Below are 25,622 nucleotides of genomic sequence, written 5' to 3'. Positions count from 1 at the left end.
AGAAAAAGTGTGCAGTGAAGACCAAGTCACTGCCTTACATATCTGATCAACAGAAGCCTCGTTCTTGAAGGCCCATGTGGAAGCCACAGCCCTAGTGGAGTGAGCTGTGATTCTTTCAGGAGGCTGCCGTCCGGCAGTCTCATAAGCCAATCGGATAATGCTTTTAATCCAGAAGGAGAGAGAGGTAGAAGTTGCTTTTTGACCTCTCCGTTTACCAGAATAAACAACAAACAAAGACAAAGTTTGTCTGAATCCTTAGTAGCTGCTAAGTAAAATTTGAGAGCACGAACTACATCCAAGTTGTGCAACAAACGTTCCTTCTTTGAAACTGGATTAGGACACAAAGAAGGCACAACTATCTCCTGGTTAATGTTTTTGTTAGAAACAACTTTTGTTTAGTACGCAAAACCACCTTATCTGCATGGAACACCAGATAAGGAGAAGAACACTGCAGAGCAGAAAATTCTGAAACTCTTCTAGCAGAAGAAATTGCAACCAAAAACAAAACTTTCCAAGATAATAACTTAATATCAACGGAATGTAAGGGTTCAAACGGAACCCCCTAAAGAACTGAAAGAACTAGGTTGAGACTCCAAGGAGGAGTCAAAATTTTGTAAACAGGCTTGATTCTAACCAGAGCCTGAACAAAGGCTAGAACATCTGGCACAGCTGCCAGCTTTTTGTGAAGTAACACAGACAAGGCAGAAATCTGTCCCATCAAGGAACTTGCAGATAATCCTTTTTCCAATCCTTCTCGAAGGAAGGATAGACTCTTAGGAATCTTAACCTTGTCCCAAGGGAATCCTGCAGATTCACACCAACAGATATACCAAATTATGTGGTAATTTTTCTGGTTACAGGCTTTCAGGCCTGAACAAGAGTATTAATAACAGAATCTGAGAACCCTCGCTTTGATAAGATCAAGCGTTCAATCTCCAAGCAGTCAGCTGGAGTGGGTCGAACGGACCTAGCACAAGAAGGTCTCGTCTCAAAGGTAGCTTCCATGGTGGAGCCGATGACATATTCACCAGATCTGCATACCAAGTCCTGCGTGGCCACGCAGGAGCTATCAAAATCACTGACGCCCTCTCCTGATTGATCCTGGCTACCAGCCTGGGGATGAGAGGAAACGGCGGGAACACATAAGCTAGTTTGAAGGTCCAAGGTGCTACTAGTGCATCCACTAGAGCCGCCTTGGGATCCCTGGATCTGTACCCGTAGTAAGGAACTCTGAAGTTCTGACGAGAGGCCATCAGATCCATGTCTGGAATGCCCCACGGTTGAGTGACTTGGGCAAAGATTTCCGGATGGAGTTCCCACTCCCCCGGATGCAATGTCTGACGACTCAGAAAATCCGCTTCCCAATTTTCCACTCCTGGGATGTGGATAGCAAACAGGTGGCAGGAGTGAGACTCCGCCCATAGAATGATTTTGGTCACTTCTTCCATCGCTAGGGAACTCCTTGTTCCCCCCTGATGGTTGATGTATGAACTTGGCCCTCGCTAGCTGAGGCCAAGCTTTGAGAGCATTGAATATCGCTCTCAGTTCCAGAATATTTATCGGTAGAAGAGATTCTACCCGAGACCAAAGACCCTGAGCTTTCAGGGATCCCCAGACCGCGCCCCAGCCCATCAGACTGGCGTCGGTCGTGACAATGACCCACTCTGGTCTGCGGAAGGTCATCCCTTGTGACAGGTTGTCCAGGGACAGCCACCAACGGAATGAGTCTCTGGTCCTCTGATTTACTTGTATCTTCGGAGACAAGTCTGAATAGTCCCCATTCCACCGACTGAGCATGAACAGTTGTAATGGTCTTAGATGAATGCGCACAAAAGGAACTATGTCCATTGCCGCTACCATCAAACCTATCACTTCCATGCACTGCGCTATGGAAGGAAGAGGAACGGAATGAAGTATCCGACAAGAGTCTAGAAGTTTTGTTTTTCTGGCTTCTGTCAGAAAAATCCTCATTTCTAAGGAGTCTATTATAGTTCCCAAGAAGGGAACCCTCGTTGACGGAGATAGAGAACTCTTTTCCACGTTCACTTTCCATCCGTGAGATCTGAGAAAGGCCAGGACAATGTCCGTGTGAGCCTTTACTTGAGGAAGGGACGACGCTCGAATCAGAATGTCGTCCAAGTAAGGTACTACAGCAATGCCCCTTGGTCTTAGCACCGCCAGAAGGGACCCTAGTACCTATGAGAAAATCCTAGGAGCAGTGGCTAATCCGAAAGAAAACGCCACGAACTGGAAATGCTTGTCCAGGAATTCAAACCTTAGGAACCGATGATGTTCCTTGTGGATAGGAATATGTAGATACGCATCCTTGAAATCCACCTTGGTCATGAATTGACCTTCCTGGATGGAAGGAAGGAGTGTTCGAATGGTTTCCATCTTGAACGATGGAACCTTGAGAAACTTGTTCAAGATCTTGAGATCTAAGATTGGTCTGAACGTTCCCTCTTTTTTGGGAACTATGAACAGATTGGAGTAGAACCCCATCCCTTGTTCTCCTAATGGAACAGGATGAATCACTCCCATTTTTAGCAGGTCTTCTACCCAATGTAAGAATGCCTGTCTTCTTATGTGATCTGAAGACAACTGAGACCTGTGGAACCTCCCCCTTGGAGGAAGCCCCTTGAACTCCAGAGAATAACCTTGGGAGACTATTTCTAGCGCCCAAGGATCCAGAACATCTCTTGCCCCAGCCTGAGCGAAGAGAGAGAGTCTGCCCCCCACCAGATCCGGTCCCGGATCGGGGGCCCGCATTTCATGCTGTCTTGGTAGCAGTGGCAGGTTTCCTGGCCTGCTTTCCTTTGTTCCAGCCTTGCATAGGTCTCCAGGCTGGATTGGCTTGAGAAGTATTACCTTCCTGCTTAGAGGACGTAGCCCTTGGGGCTGATCCGTTTCTGCGAAAGGGACGAAACTTAGGTTTATTTTTGGTCTTGAAAAGACCTATCCTGAGGAAGGGCGTGGCCCTTGCCCCCAGTGATATCAGAGATAATCTCTTTCAAGTCAGGGCCAAAGAGTGTTTTCCCCTTGAAAGGAATGTCAAGCAATTTGTTCTTGGAAGACGCATCCGCTGCCCAAGATTTTTACCAAAGCGCTCTGCGCCACAATAGCAAACCCAGAATTTTTTCGCCGCTAACCTAGCCAATTGCAAGGTGGCGTCTAGGGTGAAAGAATTAGCCAATTTAAGAGCACGAATTCTGTCCATAATCTCCTCATAAGAAGAAGAATTACTAATAATCGCCTTTCCTAGCTCATCAAACTAGAAACACGCGGCTGCAGTGACAGGGACAATGCATGCAATTGGTTGTAGAAGGGAACCTTGCTGAACAAACATCTTTAGCAGACCTTCTAATTTTTTATCCATAGGATCTTGGAAAGCACAACTATCTTCTATGGGTATAGTGGCGCGCTTGTGTAGAGTAGAAACCGCCCCCTCGACCTTGGGGACTGTCTGCCATCAGTCCTTTCTGGGGTCGACTATAGGAAAACAATTTTATAAATATGGGGGGAGGTACTAAAGGTATACCGGGCCTGTCCCATTCTTTACTAACAATGTACGCCACCCGCTTGGATATAGGGAAAGCTTCGGGGGGCCCCGGGGCCTCTAAGAACTTTTCCATTTTACATAGTGGTTCTGGAATGACCAGATAATCACAATCATCCAAATTGGATAACACCTCCTTAAGCAGAGCGCGGAGATGATCCAACTTAAATTTAAAAGTAATCACATCAGGTTCAGCTTATTGAGAAATGTTTCCTGAATCTGAAAATTTCTCCCTCAGACAAAACCTCCCTGGCCCCCTCAGACTGGTGTAGGGGCCCTTCAGAAACCATATCATCAGCGTTCTCATGCTCTACAGAATTTTCTAAAACAGAGCAGTCGCGCTTTCACTGATAAGTGGGCATATTGGCTAAAATGTTTTTGATAGAATTATCCATTACAGCCGTTAAATGTTGCATAGTAAGGAGTATTGGCGCACTAGATGTACTAGGGGCCTCCTGTATGGGCAAGACTGGTGTAGACGAAGGAGGGGATGATGCAGTACCATGCTTACTCCCCTCACTTGAGGAATCATCTTGGGCATCATTTTTACTAAATTTTTTTATGACATAAAATACATATAGTTAAATGAGAAGGAACCTTGGTTTCCCCACAGTCAGAACACAATCTATCTGGTAGTTCAGACATTGTAAACAGGCATAAACTTGATAACAAAGTACAAAAAACGTTTTAAAATAAAACCGTTACTGTCACTTTAAATTTTAAACTAAACACACTTTATTACTGCAATTGCGAAAAAGTATGAAGGAATTGTTCAAAATTCACCAAAATTTCACCACAGTGTCTTAAAGCCTTAAAAGTATTGCACACCAAATTTGGAAGCTTTAACCCTTAAAATAACGGAACCGGAGCCGTTTTTATATTTAACCCCTTTACAGTCCCTGGAATCTGCTTTGCTGAGACCCAACCAAGCCCAAAGGGGAATACGATACCAAATGATGCCTTCAGAAAGACTTTTCTATGTATCAGAGCTCCACACACATGCAGCTGCATGCCATGCTGTCCTCAAAAACAAGTGCGCCATACCGGCGCGAAAATGAGGCTCTGACTATGATTAGGGAAAGCCCCTAAAGAATAAGGTGTCAAAAACAGTGCCTGCCGATATAATCATATCAAAATACCCAGAATAAATGATTCCTCAAGGCTAAATATGTGTTAATAATGAATCGATTTAGCCCAGAAAAAGTCTACAGTCTTTATAAGCCCTTGTGAAGCCCTTATTTACTATCTTAATAAACATGGCTTACCGGATCCCATAGGGAAAATGACAGCTTCCAGCATTACATCGTCTTGTTAGAATGTGTCATACCTCAAGCAGTAAGAGACTGCACACTGTTCCCCCAACTGAAGTTAATTGCTCTCAACAGTCCTGTGTGGAACAGCCATGGATTTTAGTTACGGTGCTAAAATCATTTTCCTCATACAAACAGAAATCTTCATCTCTTTTCTGTTTCTGAGTAAATAGTACATACCAGCACTATTTTAAAATAACAAACTCTTGATTGAATAATAAAAACTACAGTTAAACACTAAAAAACTCTAAGCCATCTCCGTGGAGATGTTGCCTGTACAACGGCAAAGAGAATGACTGGGGTAGGCGGAGCCTAGGAGGGATCATGTGACCAGCTTTGCTGGGCTCTTTGCCATTTCCTGTTGGGGAGGAGAATATCCCACAAGTAAGGATGACGCCGTGGACCGGACACACCTATGTTGGAGAAATTGATAATAGGAGTAAATTGCATGTTCTATCAGATTTATGAAAGAAACAATTTGGGTTCAGTATCCCTTTTAATCTCCATTTATTATATATTTTTTTATCTTTGATTTATGTTGGATTCCTAGATGTTTGTAGTATAGGTTTTATAAGTTTTTTTAAGAAGTAAACTGGATATTTTTGGGGGGAGACAAGTACACTCCATCTGAAGCATGACTGTTTAATTTTGACTTTAATGCCCCTTTAAATTATGACTAAATTTACACCTTGCTTGAGTTTTACTAACCTTTAGAAAGTACTTTGATTATGTCTCCTTTGTGAAATGACAAGTCCTCCGGTTGAGATGGTTCATAATCAAACAGAGCTCTGACACGGTTTTCTGTGCTATCAGTTTCTGTGAGCTGGTTTTTGGCAGGTTCCTCTGCCAGCACGAGCGGTTCCTCCGCCAGCACGAGCGGTTCCTCCATCTAAATTATAATCAGTGCAGTGACACAAATATTAGAGCTTGCAAAAGTGAATAACTTAAAGGGACAAAGAACCCAAAAAAATTTATTTCGTGATTCAGACAGCGAAAGCAATTTTAAGCAACTTTCTAATTTACTCAAGTTTTCTTCATTCTCTTGCTATCTTTATTTGAAAAGCAAGAATATTAGTTTAGAAGCCGGCCCATTTTTGGTGAACAACCTGGGTTGTTCTTGCTGATTGGTTGATAAATTCACCAACCAATAAACAAGTGCTGTCCAGGGTACTGAACCAAAAATTGGTTGGCTCCTTAGCTTAGATGTCTTTTTCAAATAAAGATAGCAAGAGAACAAAGAAATTAGAATTTTCTAGAATTAGAAAGTTGCTTAAAATTGCTGCTCTATCTGAATCCTGAAAGAAAAAAAATTGGGTTCAGTGTCCCTTTAATTATAGAAATGCCAGCTACACATTGTCCTATTTGAATAATGAAGATGATCATCCTTCCTGCACTTACCTCTACATCTGTACACTTGAGTTTCAAGCAGTTTTCTGTTGTTAATCCCCAGGCTTTTTCCACGTTGTTCTTGTTCAGTGCCACATCGGCTTCGCAATCCCTGAAACTGCCAGATAAACGGCATCCTTAGTCTGTGCGCATTTTGTGCACTTGCATTGGCTGATAAAACTTGACATGCTAAAGCGTTACATCAAGACAAAGCGTAATGCACCGCCCTAAAGCACCAAGGCCGTTCTGAGATTATTGGATAATCATTACATTTATTTCTGCCTTTGCCCCTGAAGAGTGTTTTTGGCAGTTACTCAATATGAATAAAACTGAATTATTTCATTAATGGAAAAACCATTATTTTTAACACCACAGTTTAATACATGATGTATAAAAATATTTTACTTAGATTTAAAATATACCTCATAAGTTTCCTGACTTTTATAAAAGACCCGATTAGTTCTAAATAAACAAATTGTCGCTCATAAATTCGTCCTCTAATATAGTCATATAGAATGAGTTGCCAATAAGCACTATTTTAAGGCAAGGCAGAAGTAAATTTGTATTATTCATTAGCTATAAAGTGGTGTAGGCATTGCATTGTACACAAGATTTTTCATACATGTTAGTGTGGGGGTGCTTAGTATCCCCCCAAAAGAATCAACGCACAGGTTCTAGGGATCTTCTAGGCCAGTGTTTCTCAAACTGTTCCGCGAGAGAGCCAGAGATGTGCTCCCAAATTTTTATAGTAAAAATATTTTCATCCCAATTACAGTGCACGTTTGCCTATTTATGCAATTATATTTGTTTAAAAACGCTTGCCAGCCTAATATTTGGTTTATTTTGCTGAAAAAGCTAAAGCTCCACTAATCGGCCACCAGTAGTGTGACAATTATTACATAATAAAGTAGTGCAGGCTGTTTGGGCCAACATTGGGCCAGATTACAAGTGGAGCGCTAAATATTGCTGTTATTACAAATTTGCGCTCGCATTGCTGGGAAGTAGTGCACTTCCTTAGGCTCCAATGGGAGCCTCATTCTCGTGCCGTGAGACACAGCATAAGAACAAGCGCATCAAAGGAGGGAAGTCACGCAGCGATGGAAGTAAATTGTAAATATGTATGTATATAATTATATACATATATATTTGTGTTAATATGTGTGTATGCACATATTAACACAAATATATATAGGTGAAACTCAAAAAATTAGTATATCGTGCACAAGTTCATTTATTTCACTAATGCAACTTAAAAGGTGAAACTAATATATGAGACTCATTACAAGCAAAGCAAGATAGTTCAAGCCGTAATTTGTCATAATTGTGATGATTATGGCTTACAGCTCATGAAAACCCCAAATCCACAATCTCAGAAAATTAGAATATTACATGCAATCAATAAAACAAGGATTGTACAAACCTGTAGAACAATATCGGACCTCTGCATGCATACTGTATGTACTCAGTACTTGGTTTGGGCCCCTTTTGCAGCAATTACTGCCTCAATGCGGCGTGGCATGGAAGCTATCAGCCTGTGGCACTGCTGAGGCGTTATGGAAGACCAGGATGCTTCAATAGTGGTCTTCAGCTCTTCTGCATTGCTCGGTCTCATGTCTCTCATCTTTCTCTTGGCAATACCCCATAGATTCTTTATGGGGTTCAGGTCAGGTGAGTTTGCTGGCCAATCAAGCACAGTAATCCCACGGTCATTGAACCAGGTTTTGGTGCTTTTGGCAGTGTGGGCAGGTGCCAAGTCCTGCTGGAAAATGAAGTCAGCATCCCCATAGAGCTCGTCTGCGGAAGGAAGCATGAAGTGCTCCAAAATCTCCTGGTAGACTTCTGCGTTGACCCTGGATTTAATGAAGCACAGTGGACCAACACCAGCAGATGACATGGCTCCCCAAATCAACACAGACTGTGGAAACTTCACACTGGACTTCAAGCATCTTGCAGTGTGTGCCTCTCCACTCTTCCTCCATACTCTGGGTCCTTGGTTTCCAAATGAGATGCAAAATTTGCTCTCATCAGAAAAGAAAAGAGGACTTTGGACCACTGAGCAACAGACCAGGTCTGTTTTTCTTTAGCCCAGGTAAGATGCTTCTGTTGTTTGTTCAGGAGTGGCTTGACAAGAGGAATACGACATTTGAAGCCCATGTCCAGGATCCGTCTGTGTGTGGTGGCTCTTGTGAAAGTCCCCAACACTTTTCCTGACAATCCTCTCCAGGCTGTGGTCATCCCTGCTGCTTGTGCACCTTTTTTCTTCCACACTTTTCCCTTCCACATAACTTTCTATTAATGTGCTTTGATACAGCACTTTGGGAACATCCAACTTCTTTTGCAATTACCTTTTGAGGCTTTCCCTCTTTATGGAGGGTGTCAATGATGGTTTTCTGCACAACTGTCAGGTCAGCAGTCTTTTTTTCCATGATTGTGATTCCTACTGAAGCAGACTGAGAGACCATTTAAAGGCTCAGGAACCCTTTGCAGGTGTTATGGCTTAATTAGCTGATTAGAGTGGGACACTTTGAGCCTAGAATATTGCACCTTTTCACAATATTCAAATTTTTTCTGAGATTGTGGATTTGGGGTTTTCATGAGCTGTAAGCCATAATCATCACAATTATGACATCACTGCTTGAACTATCTTGCTTTGCATGTAATGAGTCTATCTCATATATTAGTTTCACCTTTTAAGTTGCATTAGTGAAATAAATTAACTTTTGCACAATATTCAAATTTTTCGAGTTTCAACTGTATGTGTATAAGCATATATACTGATATATATATATATTTACTGGGAGCACACCGTTCCCATAGACGGCAATGTAAAGGCACATTTCAGTGCTGAATTTTTACTAACAAAATAATAATCACCTAGCGCCTGATGTTTTGACCCTTAGCTGAGATAAACTGACCCCTAGTGGTCAAAGAAAATTATTGTACTTTGCAACTTGCTATCAGAACGCCAACACAAATGCTGCAGGGTCTATGACATATAGGTTAAAAATAAAATAATATTTATTAAACAGTTTAAAATACGAATATATAAAACTTCATAAGAATAACAATGTGTGTGGATGAATATTTCTAAAAAATACCCTGCATTCAGCAATTGATACAATACATGAAAAGCCAGAAAATTGTTGAAAGTGAACATTTGCACCTTATAAACAACTAGACTATTTAAGACTGTTAACATGGATCCATGAGGGAGCATTAGGATTTTAATCATTGATAAAGATTATCGTTGATAACCTAAAAGATCATATTTTTTAACTGAATTGCAATGAAGCTCAAATTTGCCTATTTTAATCGTTAATTCTCTAACCAGAACCTATTAGAAATATTCATCCACACACATTGTTATTCTTATGAAGTTTTATATATTCGTATTTTAAACTGTTTAATAAATATTATTTTATTTTTAACCTATATGTCATAGACCCTGCCGCATTTGTGTTGGCGCTCTGATAGTGAATTTTTACTAACTCCAACCTACTTTAGCCCCAAAATACTGCCAAGTGCAGTTATTTTATTAAAAAATAAAAATGCTACAATTTTTATAAAATACACTACACTGTGTTTTGGGGGCATTTGGGGCACATTTAAGAGATCTGATCTCTTGAGCTTGCGGTAGCAATAACCTGCCACTTGTAATGGCTGGTTATTTATTGCGCGCCCGCAAACGGGCTAATTTGTACGTTTGCAGGTGTGCAATAAATGAGGCCTCCACTTATAATAGCCCATCATTGATTATGATTGTGTGGCATGAGAGTATAATGTAGAATCGTATATAATTAATATAAATGGTGTGCGTGCATAAGGTGTGATGTACCAAGTAAGTTAAAAATACATCTGAAAAGTAAACATTCATTGCCATCAAATGCTCCTAATTTGTTACTATAAAATATGCTGTAATAGAATTACACAAGGGTCCAGCATTAAGAACATAGTTGTGCCGAGATAGAAATGTCGCATTGCCAAGTGTGCCACAGTCTGAAAACGTTTGAGAACCAAGCTAGGCTATCGACAAATCATTTGATATGATCATCACTTGATTGGTCAGTTTGGCCTTTACCTTAGTTTGATGCTGCTGGGAAGTAACTTCAGTTTGTTGCTGACTTGTGTAAGAAGTTCTTCATATGCAAGTTTGTGAGAGACCTGAATTGCCACTGTGTATTTGTAATAGACCTTGACTAGGTAGGAAGTTGACTCAGCTGTCTGATGTTCCTGTAACGGTACGATGAAGAAATTATCTGTCACTGTACAAAACAGCAGAAGTAATTGCATAGTTGACTGTATTAATGTAGATAGGAATTTAGAACCTTACAGGGACACTAAGCCCAAATGTTTTCTTTCATGATTCAGATAGAGCGTGCAATTTTAAGTAACTTTCTAATTTGTTAAAAGGACAGTCAAATTGTTATTGTTTAAAAAGTTACATAATCCCTTTACTACCCATTCCCCAGGTTTGTACAATCAACACTGTTCTATTAATATACTTTATAACATTTAAACCTCTAAATTTCTGTATTTTTCTAAGCCACTACAAGACAGCCTCTTATCACATGCTTTTTTATTTGCTTTTCACTACAGGAGACTGCTAGTTCATGAGAGCCATATAGATAATATTATGTTCACGCTCGTGGAGTTATTTAATAGTTAGCACAACACAGCTAAAATGCAAGTCAATAGATAATAAAGTCATGTGATCAGGGGGCAGTCTGCAGAGGCTTAGATACAAGATAATCAGAGGTAAAAAGTATTTTGGGAATTGCAGAACTGGGGAATGGGTAATAAAAGGATTATCTATCTTTTAAAACAATAAAAATTCTATTGTAGACTGTCCCTTTAACTAGATTTGGTGATTGTGTGGCTTTATATAGCAGGGTTTTATTTGTATTTTTATAAGCCTGATGAAACGACCTGCAAGCTGAGAAATGCGTTGCTTATTTTAAATTATTTTAAATGTAAGTTTGTATCTTACAACCTGCTATACATCATCTTTTTATCCCATACCCTCGCTTGGAGAGAGCGTTCAAGAGGATTACTACCCACACTGCTGGTGTACAACAGGAGGTCTGCTGGGTGACTGTATGATTCCAGCCTGCTTTAGGTGCAATACCAAATGTGAGTGTACCTTGATATCTGTATTGATTACATCATTCTGCTGGCAATACTAAGCTATATGGCGCCTCTGACATCCACAGATTTCTGAATTTGGGAATTAGGACCTGGTATCCATTCACAGAGAGCCGCCTGAGCCTGGACACATCACTCTATAGCAGGGGTCAGCCACCTTGGGCCCCCAGATGCTTTGGAACTACATTTCAGACAGCCTAAACTCCTATTATCAATTTTTCTTCTTTCTCTTGGTATCTTTATTTGAAAAAAGCAGGAATGTAAGCTTAGAAGTCGTACCATTTTGGTTCAACACCCTGGATAGCGCTTGCTGGTTAGTGGCTACATTTAGCTACTGATCAGCAATTGCTACCTAGGTGCTGAACTGTGTAGCAGCAGTATTTGCACCAATGTTTGTAACAAGGTTGCACATTGTTGCAAACTGCTGCCCTCTAGGGTTCAACAATGTAAAACATTGTTGCAAACACTTGCCATATAGACCTTAAGACACTTTTGAGCCTACCTAAGTATGCTACTCAACAAAAGATACTTTGATGATTGGTTTTGGAGCATGTGTCCATGATATTGCCAATAATCTCCTAATAAAATATCTCATGGACAGTATATGGTGGTAATCTAAAAATTAGCTTTATTTTCCAGTTATATACGTCCGCCTCTACCACATCCGGATACCTGTGACTTCTCTGTGCCGGATTTCTCTTGATTATCTGAAAATTAAGAAATACAAAATTAAGTTAGCATTTGTTCTTGAATAGAAGAAAAAGTTTTGAAATATAGAAGAACATTTAAAGGGAAAGAATCTCTCTCTCTCTCTCTCTCTATATCTATATATATATATATATATATATATATATATATATATATATATATATATCGCTCACTAATAAAAGCTATTTATTTTAAGTCTAACATGAAGCAAATTTGGACCTTAAAGGGATGTGGTGTCAATTCTTTCTAATGTACTAGATATGAAAGAACAGCAGTTAAACATGTCAAAGTGATTTTTGCATATAAAAAATGGTTAAAGGGACAGTCTACACCAGAATTTTTGTTTTTAAAGATAGATAATCCCTTTATTAACCATTCCCCAGTTTTGCATAACCAACACAGTTATATAAATGTACTTTTTACCTCTGTAATTATCTTGTATTTAAGACTCTGCAGACTGCCCCCTTATTTCAGTTCTTTTGACAGACTTGCATTTTAGCCAATCAGTGCTTATTCCTAGGTAACTCCACGTGCATAAGCACAGTGTTAACTATATGACTCACATGAACTAACGCCTTCTAGTGATGAAAAAGGTCAAAATTCATTCAGCTTAGAGGCGGCCTTCAACGTCTAAGAAATTAGCATATGAACCTCCTAGGTTTAGCTCTCAACTAAGAATACCAAGAAAACAAAGCAAAATTAGTGATAAAAGTAAATTGGAAAGTTGTTTAAAATTACATTCCCTGGCTGAATCATGAAAGTTTATTTTGGACTAGTCTGTCCCTTTAAGTAAAATCTATTTCAAGTGCAACTAACATAAAGTGTATGATCCTATACACATTAGCCCACTACTGCTCACTAGCTGATAGATACAATACTCAAAAAAAGCATATTCAGTGCAGGAGCATAGATTTAAAGATGGAACAGAAGAATTTCATTTTCCTTTAAGGCCCGATTGCTTACTGGCTACAGAACTCTTGCTGCTTAGAAATAAAGTTTAGGCTGTACAACCCATAGACAAACAAATGTTCTATAAAAACCAGTTCCAGTACACAAAATGCGTTAGCTATATTTAGTAGCGCTCATCTCTTTTTACATCATATTTCTTAATTGCTCATTAAATGCTCAACTAATACAAATGCTGCTCACTTATTGTGGATTTTAAAGTAGACTGCACTTACTATGGCTGAACACAAACAATTACTTGACACAAGTTTGTAAACCGCTTCAAATGTATTTGACATTAAACACTAAATGCTAAATTTCACGATGTATTTTAACCTGAGAATAATATGCAGATGTATTTAAAAATTATATATTATTTTTTTTTTAATATTGAAGATATTAGTGTAAAGGTGTAGTGTGTATAAAGTAAGGGGTGCCGTGCTGCCATGTTATAACCTAGGTTTTGTTTAATCTTTTATGCTGAAGCCAATTAAGATCAAATTTAAATGGGTCACTAAAGGTTGCAACCAATAGCTGTGTGAAATACAGCAGCGTTAAAGGGACATTATACACTCATTTTTTCTTTGCATAAATGTTTTGTAGATGATCTATTTATAAAGCCCATAAAGTTTTTTTGTTTTTTTTTAAATGTATAGTTTTGCTTATTTTTAAATAACATTGCTCTGATTTTCAGACTCCTAACCAAGCCCCAAAGTTTTATGAGAATACCGTCAGCTACCTACTCCAGGTTGCTCCTGTTTGTGTAAAGGGTCTTTTCATTTGCAAAAGAAGGGGGGGGGTCTTATTTCCCACTTGCTACCTTTTAAACAGAGCTCAACTGAGAGCTTCTAAGTAAGTTTTTAAACAGTTTTATACTGGATTTTTATATCCGTATCTGTGCATCTTATTTTTTTATAGTAGTGTCTATTACATGCAGTTATATGAAAATGAGTGTATACTGTCCCTTTAAGGCTGGAGTCTTCTTTTTCATCTCTATCAAGAACTGGAAAACTTACAATTTTCTGAATTACAGGGAAAGGGGACAAAATAAATAATGAAAGTATAATGCAAAGTTGTTTTGTTAAACTAAATATAATTAAAGGGACAGTCAAGTCAAAATTACACATGATTCAGATAAGTTATGCAATTTTAAACAACTTTCCAATTTACATTTATCATCAAATTTCTTTATTCCCTTAGTATTCTTTGTTGAGCTAAAACCTAGGTAGGCTCATATGCTATTTTCTAAGTCGTTGAAGGTTGCCTCTTATCTCAGATCACAGATGGACAGTGCTAGTTCATGTGTGCCATATAAATACCATTGTGCTTACTCCCGTGGAGTTATTTATGAGTCAGCACTGATTAGCTAAAATGCATGACTGTCAAAAGAACTGAGATAAGGGGAGCAGTCTGCAGAGGCTTAGATACAAGGTAATCACAGAGGTAAAAAGTGTATTAATATAATAGTGCTGGTTATGCAAAACTGGGGAATGGGTAATAAAGGGATTATCTATCTTTTTAAAACAAAACCTTTCAAGTACACTATCCCTTTAAGCCAGCATTCTACTCACGTATCAGTCTTAGAATCTACTCCAAGGCAATATATTTTGTGAATGTTTGTTGTGTGGGACAGTGTCAAATGCTTTGCTAAAGTCTAGATACACTACATCTACGGCTCCTCCCTGGTCTATTCATTTAGTTACATGGTCAAAGAAATCGGATAAATCTGACAAGCTCTTCCAGCAGTGAAACCATGCTGTCCTTCATCTTCTAAGTTGTTTGTCTGAAGGTAAGACACAAGTCTCTATCCAAAGCATAAGAGTTTCCTTTTCACTTTAGCGTCCCTTTAAACATTTTTTATTACAATCTCAATGTCCATTGTAAAAAGAATTACAAAAGTAAAATCTGTTAGTCAGTCACACCCAAACCCTTCCTGACACCACACACCCTGCCCATCTACTGATAAAAGGGACAGGAAATTCCAAATTAAACGTTTATAATTAAGACAGAGCATACAATTTTAAACAATTTCCAATTGTTATTCGTATCTAATTTGCTTTGTTTTCATTGTTAAAATATATACCTAGGTAGGCTCAGAAGCAGTGATGCACGGCTGAGAGCTAGCTGCTGATTGGTGGTTTCACATATATTCCTCTTATCATTGGCTTACCTGATGTGTTCAGCTAGCTCTCAGTAGTGCCTTGCTGCTCACTTCAACAACGGACACCAAAGAATAATAATAGAAACGTTTAGGTTTCATGTCCCTTTAAAAACCCTTTAAAGGGAGACTAAACCCCAAAAAAATTCTTTAATGATTCAGATAGAGCAGCAATTTTAAGCAACTTTCTAATTTACTCCTATTTATCAATTTCTCTTCGTTCTCTTGATTTCTTTATTTAAAAAGCAGGAATGTAAAGCTTACGAGCCGGCCCATTTTTGGTTCAGCACCTGGGTTACTCTTGCTTATTGGTTGGCTGAATGTAGTCACCAATAAGCAAGCACTATCCAGGGTTCTGAACCTAAAAGGTGGCTGGCTCCTAAGCTTTACATTCCTGCTTTTTAAATAAAGATAGCAAGAGAACGAATAAAAATTGATATGAGTAAATTAGAAAGTTGCTTAAAATTGCATGCTCTGAATCATGAAAAAAAGAAAAAAAAATTGGGGTTTAGTATCCCTTTAATGTTGGGGGTATGAGAGCACCATCTCACAAGGTGATTTGATCAAAATATTCAATTATTTGTCGTGTTATTATGGATTCCTTCATGTTCTGGCAGAGTTTAATATTATATATTTAGTCCATAAGAATGTAAAAGAAATCTCTATAGCCTACATTTAAGTGATGGTAAACTCACTAGATTAAAGGGACACTGAACCCAAATTTTTTCTTTCGTGATTCAGATAGAGCATACAATTTTAAGCAACTTTCTAATTTACTCCTATTAGCAATTTTTCTTTGTTCTATTGCTTTCTTTATTTGAAAAAGAAGGCATCTAAGCTATTTTTTTTGGTTCAGCACCATGGAAAGCACTTGTTTATTGGTAGGTGAATTTACCCACCAATCAGCAAGAACAACGCAGTGTGTTCACCAAAAATGGGCCGGCATCTAAACTTACATTCTTGCATTTCAAATAAAGATACCAAGAGAATGAAAAGAATTTGATAATAGGAGTAAATTAGAAAGTTGCTTAAAATTGCATGCTCTATCTGAATCACGAAAGAAAAAAAAATTGGGTTCAGTGTCCCTTTAAGTCTCCAATATATTAAAGCTTTAAGTTAAAATAATACGTTGAGGCTCATATTTTAGGCTAAATAATGTAGGAGACCAAATAACTAAACTTCTAATCCCACCGTTGCCCTGTTCCTCGCCCCCTCCGTGTTAGACATTTTTTTTTTTTAATTTTGACTGGCATATGGTACAGCCAATAGGGGATGCACCATACCCCCTATGTATTTTCTCATCGCCGTGCTTCCGTTGTGTGGCGTTGAGGGTTCTCAGGATTCCAATTTGCAAATTATTCTTATTTATGAAGATTTATAATCATGTAGTTTACAATTTGCGTTTAATGTCCCTCTAACTCTTTAAGGACACAGCTTTCAGTTTGCTCAATTGTTTTATGACGGAAAAATTCCGTCATATGTCCTTAAGAGGTTAATATTCACATTATGTAAATAGTTTCTAACCTTTTATGTTTTGGGGTAATTTTGTTGGTGGTGCAGCATTCGGTGGAGCTGGAATATCTGACTTCTGTGGTGATTTGCTTGAAGGTTGTTCATCATCCTAAAAATGTAAATAATTAATCATTATTAATAATTAATAGGAAATGTGCTAACACAATCCTAACAATGAAAAAGAGACAATGTAACTAGCAGCACCCTATTTTAGTGGGTTGTAATCTACACGTTAAGGGACGTGAAAGTTCAAATTAAATTTTCCTGATTCAGACATTACAAGCAATTTTATGCAACTTTCCAATTTTTATTTTTTTTTTAAATTTACTTCAGTGTTCAACAATGTATTACACTGTTCCATGCTCTAGATTTCTACTATTATCAAACCTGCACTAGATAAAGGACCGGTAAATATAGTAGATTTGCATAATCAACAAATGCATGATAAGGACACTGCAATAACACTTAGTCTGAACTTCAAGTAGTAGTTTTTATTCTGTCAAATTTGAAAGTTATGTATATTTCCACTGACCCTGTATCATGTGACAGCCATCAGCCAATCACAAATGCATTTAAGTATATTCTGTGAATTCTTGCACATGCTGAGTAGGAGCTGGTGACTCAAAATGTGTAAATATAAAAAGAATGTACACATTTTGTTAATGGAAGTAAAATTGGAAAGTTGTTTAAAATTGCATGTTCTATCTGAATCATGTAAGTTTAATTTTGACTTGAGTATCCCTTTAAAGGGATATGAAACCCAACTTTTTTTTTTTGATGATTCAGATAAAACATGCAATTTAAAAAAAAAAAAATTAATTCTCTTTGTATCTTTTGTTGAAAATCCGGGACTTAAATGGACAGTCTTCACCAGAATTTGTATTGTTTTAAAAGATAGATAATCCCTTTAGTACCCATTCCCTAGTTTTGCATAACCAACACAGTTATATTAATATATTTTTCAGTGTGCGTGAGCACAGTGTTATCTATTTGACACACATAAACTAACACCCTCTAATGGTGAAAAACTGTGAAAATGCATTCAGATAAGAGGCAGCCTTCAAGGTCTAAGAAATTAGCATATGAACCTCCTAGGTTTAGCTTTTAACTAAGAATACCAAGAGAACAAAGCAAACTTGGTGATAAAAGTAAATTGGAAAGTTGTTTAAAATTATATGCTCTATCTGAATAATGAAAGTTTGTTTTGGACTAGACTGCTGCTTTAAGCTCAGGAGCGTGCATGTGTCTGGAACACTATATGGTAGCAGTTTTGCAAGAATGTTTTCTTTTTTCAAAACTTTTATTGTTTATTCACATGTTACAATATACAAAAACATGGCAAATCAATATAGTTTGCAATATGACATTAACATAGTATTTAATGTGCCACATTTTTTCATGATTCAGATAGAACATGCTGAATCCATTCAGAGCTTGATAGATAGGCCCCCTTATCTTTAGCAATCTGGAGTAATTGGAAAGAGAGGGATTTGTGTTTAAAAATGCTCACTCTATTAACTTTCTTTTTTGGATTAGTGCTATGGTAATGTAGCGGATAGTGTGTAGAGAAATACTTTGGCACCCTCTGAGCTTTAAAGTGAGTTTTTTGTAAGCTCAATATCGGACCTCTTCTACGAAGATCTTGGAAAGCTAATGAACGTTTGTTAGGGCAGTTAAAGCCCTTCACATTCTGTGTAATAATATTTACATTCTGTGACATTGTTTGTGTCATAGATATAGTGTTTTTATCGGAAATCTAGCTGTGACTATTTATGCGTGTGTTTTTAAATGGTCAGAATTAAAAAACATATTAATCCCTAGGTAGCGGAATAGAACAAAACTGAACAAAACGTATTGAACAACAAATAACAACCTGAAACACATTTGATAGTAAAATTGAATAATGGAGGAGGATCCTCCCAACAGGGCATTTCTACAACATAGTAGTACAAGGTACTTAAAACAATGTGGTATCTAATGTATAACCAAATTTTTTCCATAGATTGAAATCCATGAGATTAACATTCACATTCAATTACAACCTTAAAGGGACACTGAACCCAAATTTGTTCATTTGTAATTCAGAAAGAGCGATGCAATTTTAAGCAACTTTCTAATTTACTCCTATTATCTATTTTTCTTCGTTCTCTTGCTATCATTATTTGAAAAAGAAGGCATCTAAGCTTTTTTCTTGTTTCAGTACTCGGGACAGCACATTTTTATTGGTGGATGAATTTATCCACCAATCAGCAAGGACAACCCAAGTTGTTCACCAAAAATGGGCCGGCATCTAAACTTACATTCTTGCATTTGAAATAAAGATACCAAGAGAATGAAGAAAATTTGATAATAGGAGTACATTTGAAATTTGCTTAAAATTTCATGCTCAATCTGAATCCCGAAATTAAATTTTTGGGTACAGTGTCCCTTTAAGGCACATATGTAAAAGTTTACCGTCCTTCAGATGTAGTGGAAGTCTGGCCTGCAGCAGATTTTGAGAGTCTCTTAGATGTGGCTCTCTGCCATTCCGCCCTTTGAGGAAGAGGGTGGAATTGGGGTCTCGCAGCAGATGAAGGGATGTTAGAAACACTAGGAGGTTATACCCTCAAATCCTTGCAGATATGCTCAGTCATCTGGAGAAGGGTAGATAAGACGTTTGCCTTTCCACTAATTTGAAGTTTGAAAGGATGTCCCCATCTATATGGTATATTATGCTGCCGTAGTGAGGTTGTTAGTGGTCGCATGTCTCTCTGCTTTTGCAGAGTTCTCTGTGTCAAATCTTTGAAAAGTTGTAGAGTTTCAGTTCTAAACTTGACTGGGTACTTCTGCTGTGCCTTCTTCATCACTTCCTCTTTAATTGGGAAATTAGAGATTCTCACAATGACATTCCTTGGTTGTTGGCCCTCTAGAGGTTTGGCTCTCAGAGCCCTATGGACTCTATCCAAAGCTATGGTGGTGGCTTCATCATCATCTCTTATGTAGGCAAATAACCCTTGTACATAGGGTTCTAAATCTGGATTCATGACTGACTCTGGAATTCCTCTTATTCGCATATTATTCCGTCGGCTCCTGTTTTCCAGGTCATCAATTTTGTTTTCCATCTGCAGAATGAGATCATCTTGATGAAGTAAGTGTGATTGGAAGTTGTTCAGAGCTGAATAATGGAGGTCAGAATCTCCCTCCAACTCATCCACTCTCTGACCCACCACCGAAAGCCCTTTTTTAATCTCAGAAATCTTCTCTCTAATGCATTGTTTCACCTGAGTTATGAGGTTAGAAAAATCTTTTTTTGAAGGTAGAGAGTCCAGTAGAGCTTTAGGGATTGAGAATGCTGATGTGGATTGCTCAGAATCAGATTCTGATGATGGTCTTGCTGGAGTCTCTAAAGAGAGGTTCGATGGCACAGAGGAAGCGTTTAAACTCTTGAAAAAATTGTTGACGGACAGAGTTGTAGGAATAAGTTTCCTTGTTGATCTCTCTGATTTGTTTGTTCTTTTAGGAGACATGGTGCACTGTTGTAATAATACAGCTCTTTTATTGAAGAGTGAAAGGCCAGATCAAATAGAGTCCTGCTGAGCAAGATATTTTGAGGCTTAACTTGCAAGCAACAAAGCTTTCTACAAAGTTCTGCTTACCTCTCCCTTATGAGTATGTTATCAGAAGTATTCAAGAAGTCCCATAAAAAAAAGTATAGAACATGCGTTAGTTGCTGGAGCGGTGTTTATGTTAAGACCAGGTGGGTATATATAATCAGAAAAACTTTAGTGATAGTCTCATACGGCCATGAATCAGGATTTTGCTTTTATGTTGTACGGTTGCATTAAATGTGTGTCTGAGATACATTACACCACTGAGATAAACTCCCTTTGCTACACACTAGGGATTACATCAATATGTAGATTGTGTGACAGTGGTTAGCAAGGATATCAGATAAAGCAGAGCGTAACGTTATTACACTACATTGCTGTCCGATTGGTTTAGCCTGGGTCTAAGTATATAAGGCATCATTACCTCTCAATACCCCTTCGGTAAAAGTTTGGGTTAATTACCTGCTCCGGTCTGCTCACTGGTTTCTCCTTTATCCTCTGAGTGGTGAAGTGCCACGCCATGCTTCCATGCGGCCTTCTGCTGTGACGCACTTAATATTTTCTAAGAGTTCCGGTTCACCCAAACATAGCCGTATCGGTCTGAAAATGTCCTCACTGCAAGGGGTCTAGTGTTGTCTTCGACCCTGATGATGCAGGAACTTGTACAGCCTTATGGAACTAATAATTAGTTGTTAGCCCATTTGAGAGACCAGAGCTCACCTGCAGTGCAGCCATCTCGGTTGAGCGCTAGCTCCGCCCCTCTTGCAACAATGTTTTCTATTTGCAAGAGCACTAGATGGCAGCACTATTTCCTGTCATGTAGTCCTCCAGACACCTACTTGGGTATCACTTCAACAAATCATATAATGGGAACAAAGCAAATTTGATCATGAAAATAAATGTGAAAAATTTAAAAATTTGTATGCTCTGTCTGAATCACAAAAGAAAATATTTGCATTTCATATTCCTTTAAAGGGACAGAAAAGTGCAGAAAAAAATACTAGGAACGTGCATTCGGATCCTTTGCGAGTCAGTATGCAGCAGCTTGTGGCCTTTGGATATTTTAGTAGCCGGATTGATTCTTGTACAAGATACCCAGTTATTAGATTTGCACAGATCTTAATGTGAGGATATTTGCCACCAATCACCAGCTAGCTCCCAGTAATGCATTGCTTCTCCTGAGATAAGATTACTTTGTTTATATAGAATATAAGATAGGGACCACCACTCTCCCTGCAAGCTCAGCCCTTTTAATTAGGTTGTGTTTTTATTAGCAAAAGCAGTTATTTCACATATAAAATACATCTAAAGAAGCAATATTCCATATAATTTAAGTTCTGCATCTGTTATAACAAGTCATTCGAAAGACATTAAGGGGAAAACAATTTTACAGTACACTGACCCCTTAAAGGGGGTCACATGTGATTAAATATTACCCTACTTTGATTGTTGTACCGGAAACACCACACCGCATCCACTGACAATTAATGCCTTTAAAAACTAAACAACACTTTGTTATTCGGCCATAGTAAGATGGCCAGACAACTCCTCCCATACAATTAGTGGGCACATCTATGTGTGAGCTGCGTCCAATCAAAAGGCTCTCACTTGTAAAATCCATGACGCTCACCCATAGTTTTGCACTGCCGGGAGCGGTTTCTACCAGGCCCACAGGAATGAGAAAGAAGGTGGGAGGAGGAGTTTGGCAGCCATATTAAAACGTCTGAGCAAAGAAAGTTTCCCACCGTACTCTATTCACTTTAGCTTTGCATGATGTTGTACCGGGTGGTGTGTGGTGTACCTGGCCCAACAATTCCTTTAAGGTGCGTGTAAACATCGTGTAGACTGTCCCTTTAATAATGTATTCTACTTTTATCTGTGCATCAGGCGGCAGCATAATTGGTTTATATGTGTTATGCATCTCTCCTGAACAATGAGATATTAGTCTGTTTAACTGTCAGTACACAATAAAAGAAAAGGAGAATCCGGTCTTCTTAAAAAATAGCTTTTATTTCCAAGTGTTAAAAATCGCAGATACACACTGCACAGAGCAGTACATACAAGCGCAGCATTGTCTGGCTTACGCGTTTCGGGTAAGAGCCGTAATCATAGCCATATCTGATAATACAAACATAGACCTATGTATGAGGATATAAAACAAAAGAATACTGTATTTGTTTTATATTTTCATATTTGTTTTTATATTAATTTGTAACTGTGACTTGTCAACTAACCAGCACCAATAAAGTTTACCTGTCCCGTTTGTTGCGGTTGAAAGCGAAGCTCCATAGGTTCCAGATAATTGCATGGGACAATCCCCTTCTATATAAAAAGAAAAATAAATGAAAGTAAGTGTCTTTATTCTCCAGATATCAATAACAATATATACTACAGAGCACCTCTTATTTAGTTAAAATTGCTTTCAACAAGTTTTGCATTTTTTGTAAAACGTTAAAAATATTAGTTTTTCAAGATGTTTAGAGCTATAATTTCCACTGTTTTGCTGTCTGTAATTTTGCTATAGCAACTCCGGTTTAGATTATATGCCGCTTGCTATAATGGTGTCACCTCTACTGGCAGCAGATTTCTTCTAGCAGGTGCATTATGCCAACCTGTTTATACACACACTTGTATTATTTAGTGACAGCAGTGCACTATATGTGGCTAAAACACGAAAGGGGACTGCACTCTCAGACTGGACCGGGTACACATCCCATGACCCTGCAACATGCTCAGCCCTAGGTGCTCAATAGCACTCACAGTAGCTGCACTGTCCCCAGAGTCCCAGGCATTTAATCCCAGACAAGGCCCATAGGGATAATTACAAAACAAATTAATACAACACACAGAGGAACCATTGACTTGTTCCCAGTTTGTTTGATTCAGAGCTTGCTTTGTATGGCTGTATTAGGGACCCAGGTTTTGGAAGAGACCTTGACGTGGTACCTGGGCTTGTCCCATTTGGCCAGATGCAGTAACTAACTCTTCCAGTTTTGCTTTTAATCTTAGCTGGAAGCTTGTGAGCGAGTGCTGGACTTTCTCTGTGTGTTATATTATGTGGGCTCACTATTACAAGTCAGTGGTTTAGTATCCCTTTAATGTTCTTATCTCTGATTTTTGGTTTAGTCGCTGCTACACATTTTTAATTTTTAGCTTCTGAATCACATAGAGATTAGTAATTTATGAATGAACCAAAAATTATTCTTATCTGCAAATAACTTTCACATTACTATTAAAGATGCAAAAGATACATATCCGCTTGTTACAGATATAAATAATGAACAGCTGTGTGTAATAAGTAAAATGGCAGACTATGATAAACACAATACCCATATAATCTTGATGTGCCCAACAAGAACCATTGTCCATGACAGAGGCTTAAGACATGATTACTTTTTATTATTATATTCAAGGACCATTACAGAGTTGGCTGAAGCTCTGTTTATTCCAATTAAATTGTTTGTGATAAGAGGTCATAATTTAAGGCTGAAAGAAAAGAGATTTAATCTGCAGCAACGTAAACATTTTTTTCACTATAATAATTGGATACTTGTATAGCGCACAACCTCGAACTTAATCGACTCGCGGCACTGATAACCGGTATTATTATATGAGCAATCAAATTGTGGAAAACTTTGCCTAAGGAGGTAGTGAATGCCAATATTTTAGATATATTTAAAAATGGCTTAGATACATTTCTGGCTAGAAACAGAATTCAAATATATGATTGCTTGTGTTAAATATGTCAGCTTTCTAATTGTATTAAAGGGATTCGAAGCCCCCCAAAAAATTATTTTGTGATTCAGACAGAGCATATAATTTTATAAAGTTTCCAATTTTCTTCTATTATCAAATTTGCTTCATTCTCATGGTATTCTTTTTTAAAGTGATATCTAGGTAGGTGTCTGAAATACTACATGGCAGAAAATAGTACTCTTGCAACTAAAACTGCTGCCATAAAGTGCTTTAGACACATGCACACTCCTGAGCTTACCTCCCTGCTGTTCAACAAAAGAGAACGAAGAAAATTTGATCAGTAAAAGTAAATTAGAAAGTTGTTTAAAATTGCATGCTCCATCTGAATCCCTTTAAAGTAAACTCAGTTAGCAGCTGTTTATTCTAAATCAGTAGGATTTGTATGGACTTCTGTTTTCACCTCATCTACTATGTAACAAACAAAGTATTTGTACAGAGTCCAGGGATAGGCAAGATGTCCGTAAATGGACACTGGTGTCCGTGACTGGCCCTTGCAGTGTCTGCCACCCGTTTTGCAGTGGGCATGGAGAAGTAGGACAGATGAATGCTGGTCCTGACTCCTTGACACAGGCGGCACCATGTTTTGCAAGGTTGGGGCCGCACCCACGGAACGCTGTCTAGTAGTGGGAAAGTGATTGAAAGAGAGGGAAGAAGCAAGCTGCCTGCAGTGCAGCCGTCAGACACACGTGACCCGTCCCGATTCCTTGATCTGTGCAGTGTGGTGCTGGTGTCTGTGTGTGGAAGACCGCTGCCTATTCTGATAAACCTTACCTAACCAAATAGGTAACCGACAATGATGATCATGTGATTAACATCAAGGTCAGTGGGTTTGGTTAGGAGTTGCAAACTCTCAATACAAAAAAAAAGCTTAGAATTTTGAAAACATTTTATACTACTATACCACAAGCAGTCTTTATATAAATCTTATTTTAAACTTGTTTGATTAGAGGACTAATTTGTACTTCTGGAACTAGACCATGGGCGTCCAACAAGCAGCCAATTTAACAGCAAAGTGCCACTTTCCTGACTTATAGAAACATAGAATATGTTGGCAGACAAGAACCATTCGGCCCATCTAGTCTGCCCAATTTTCTGAATACATTCATTAGTTCCTGGCCTTATCTTATACCTAACATAGCCTTATGCCTATCCCATGCATTTTTAAACTCCTTCACTGTCTCTACCACTTCTGCTGGATGGCCATTCCACCATATATCCACTACCCTCTCGGTAAAGAGAGTTTTTTTTTATGTTTTTCATTTGAAATGTACCTTGGTGTCCTTCACTAACGTCTGTACTTTGGAAAATCTCTGCCACAGCCTTGGTCCGTGCCTATCCCTGGTACCGAATTTTAGACCAATTATCAGGAAAATCATGTGCTGGATGTGAATCACATGTTTAATGTTTTGTTTTGTTTTATAAAAAAAAAAAAGCATTACAATTACATTAAACCCCTCTTTCCTTTGTGTAAGAACTGTGCTAGTCGCACACTTCCTAAAGAAGCCAAATAGCAAATTCTGTAAACTGCATTTGCTGCAAATTCAACAGCTGGTTTAGGTCAC

General features: G+C 38.3%; 1 protein-coding gene across 1 annotated transcript in view; it reads right to left on the bottom strand.

The window, feature by feature from the left end:
- Positions 1 to 25,622, bottom strand: part of NCF2 (neutrophil cytosolic factor 2) — an 88,719-nt gene that overhangs the window by 13,756 nt on the left and 49,341 nt on the right. Inside the window, exons 9-14 of the mRNA XM_053693967.1 lie at positions 22,558 to 22,626; positions 16,730 to 16,826; positions 12,067 to 12,101; positions 10,331 to 10,482; positions 6,265 to 6,370; positions 5,575 to 5,755 (exon numbers count right to left, since the gene is read on the bottom strand). Of these exons, the coding sequence (XP_053549942.1) occupies positions 5,575 to 5,755; positions 6,265 to 6,370; positions 10,331 to 10,482; positions 12,067 to 12,101; positions 16,730 to 16,826; positions 22,558 to 22,626 (640 nt within the window). The remainder of the gene's footprint in view (positions 1 to 5,574; positions 5,756 to 6,264; positions 6,371 to 10,330; positions 10,483 to 12,066; positions 12,102 to 16,729; positions 16,827 to 22,557; positions 22,627 to 25,622) is intronic.

The sequence above is a fragment of the Bombina bombina genome, chromosome 10, assembly GCF_027579735.1.
Source record: "Bombina bombina isolate aBomBom1 chromosome 10, aBomBom1.pri, whole genome shotgun sequence".
In the NCBI taxonomy this organism is placed as follows: domain Eukaryota; kingdom Metazoa; phylum Chordata; class Amphibia; order Anura; family Bombinatoridae; genus Bombina; species Bombina bombina.
The sequence above is the reverse complement of the archived record's forward strand: the minus strand, read 5'-3'. Positions and strand labels throughout refer to the sequence as shown.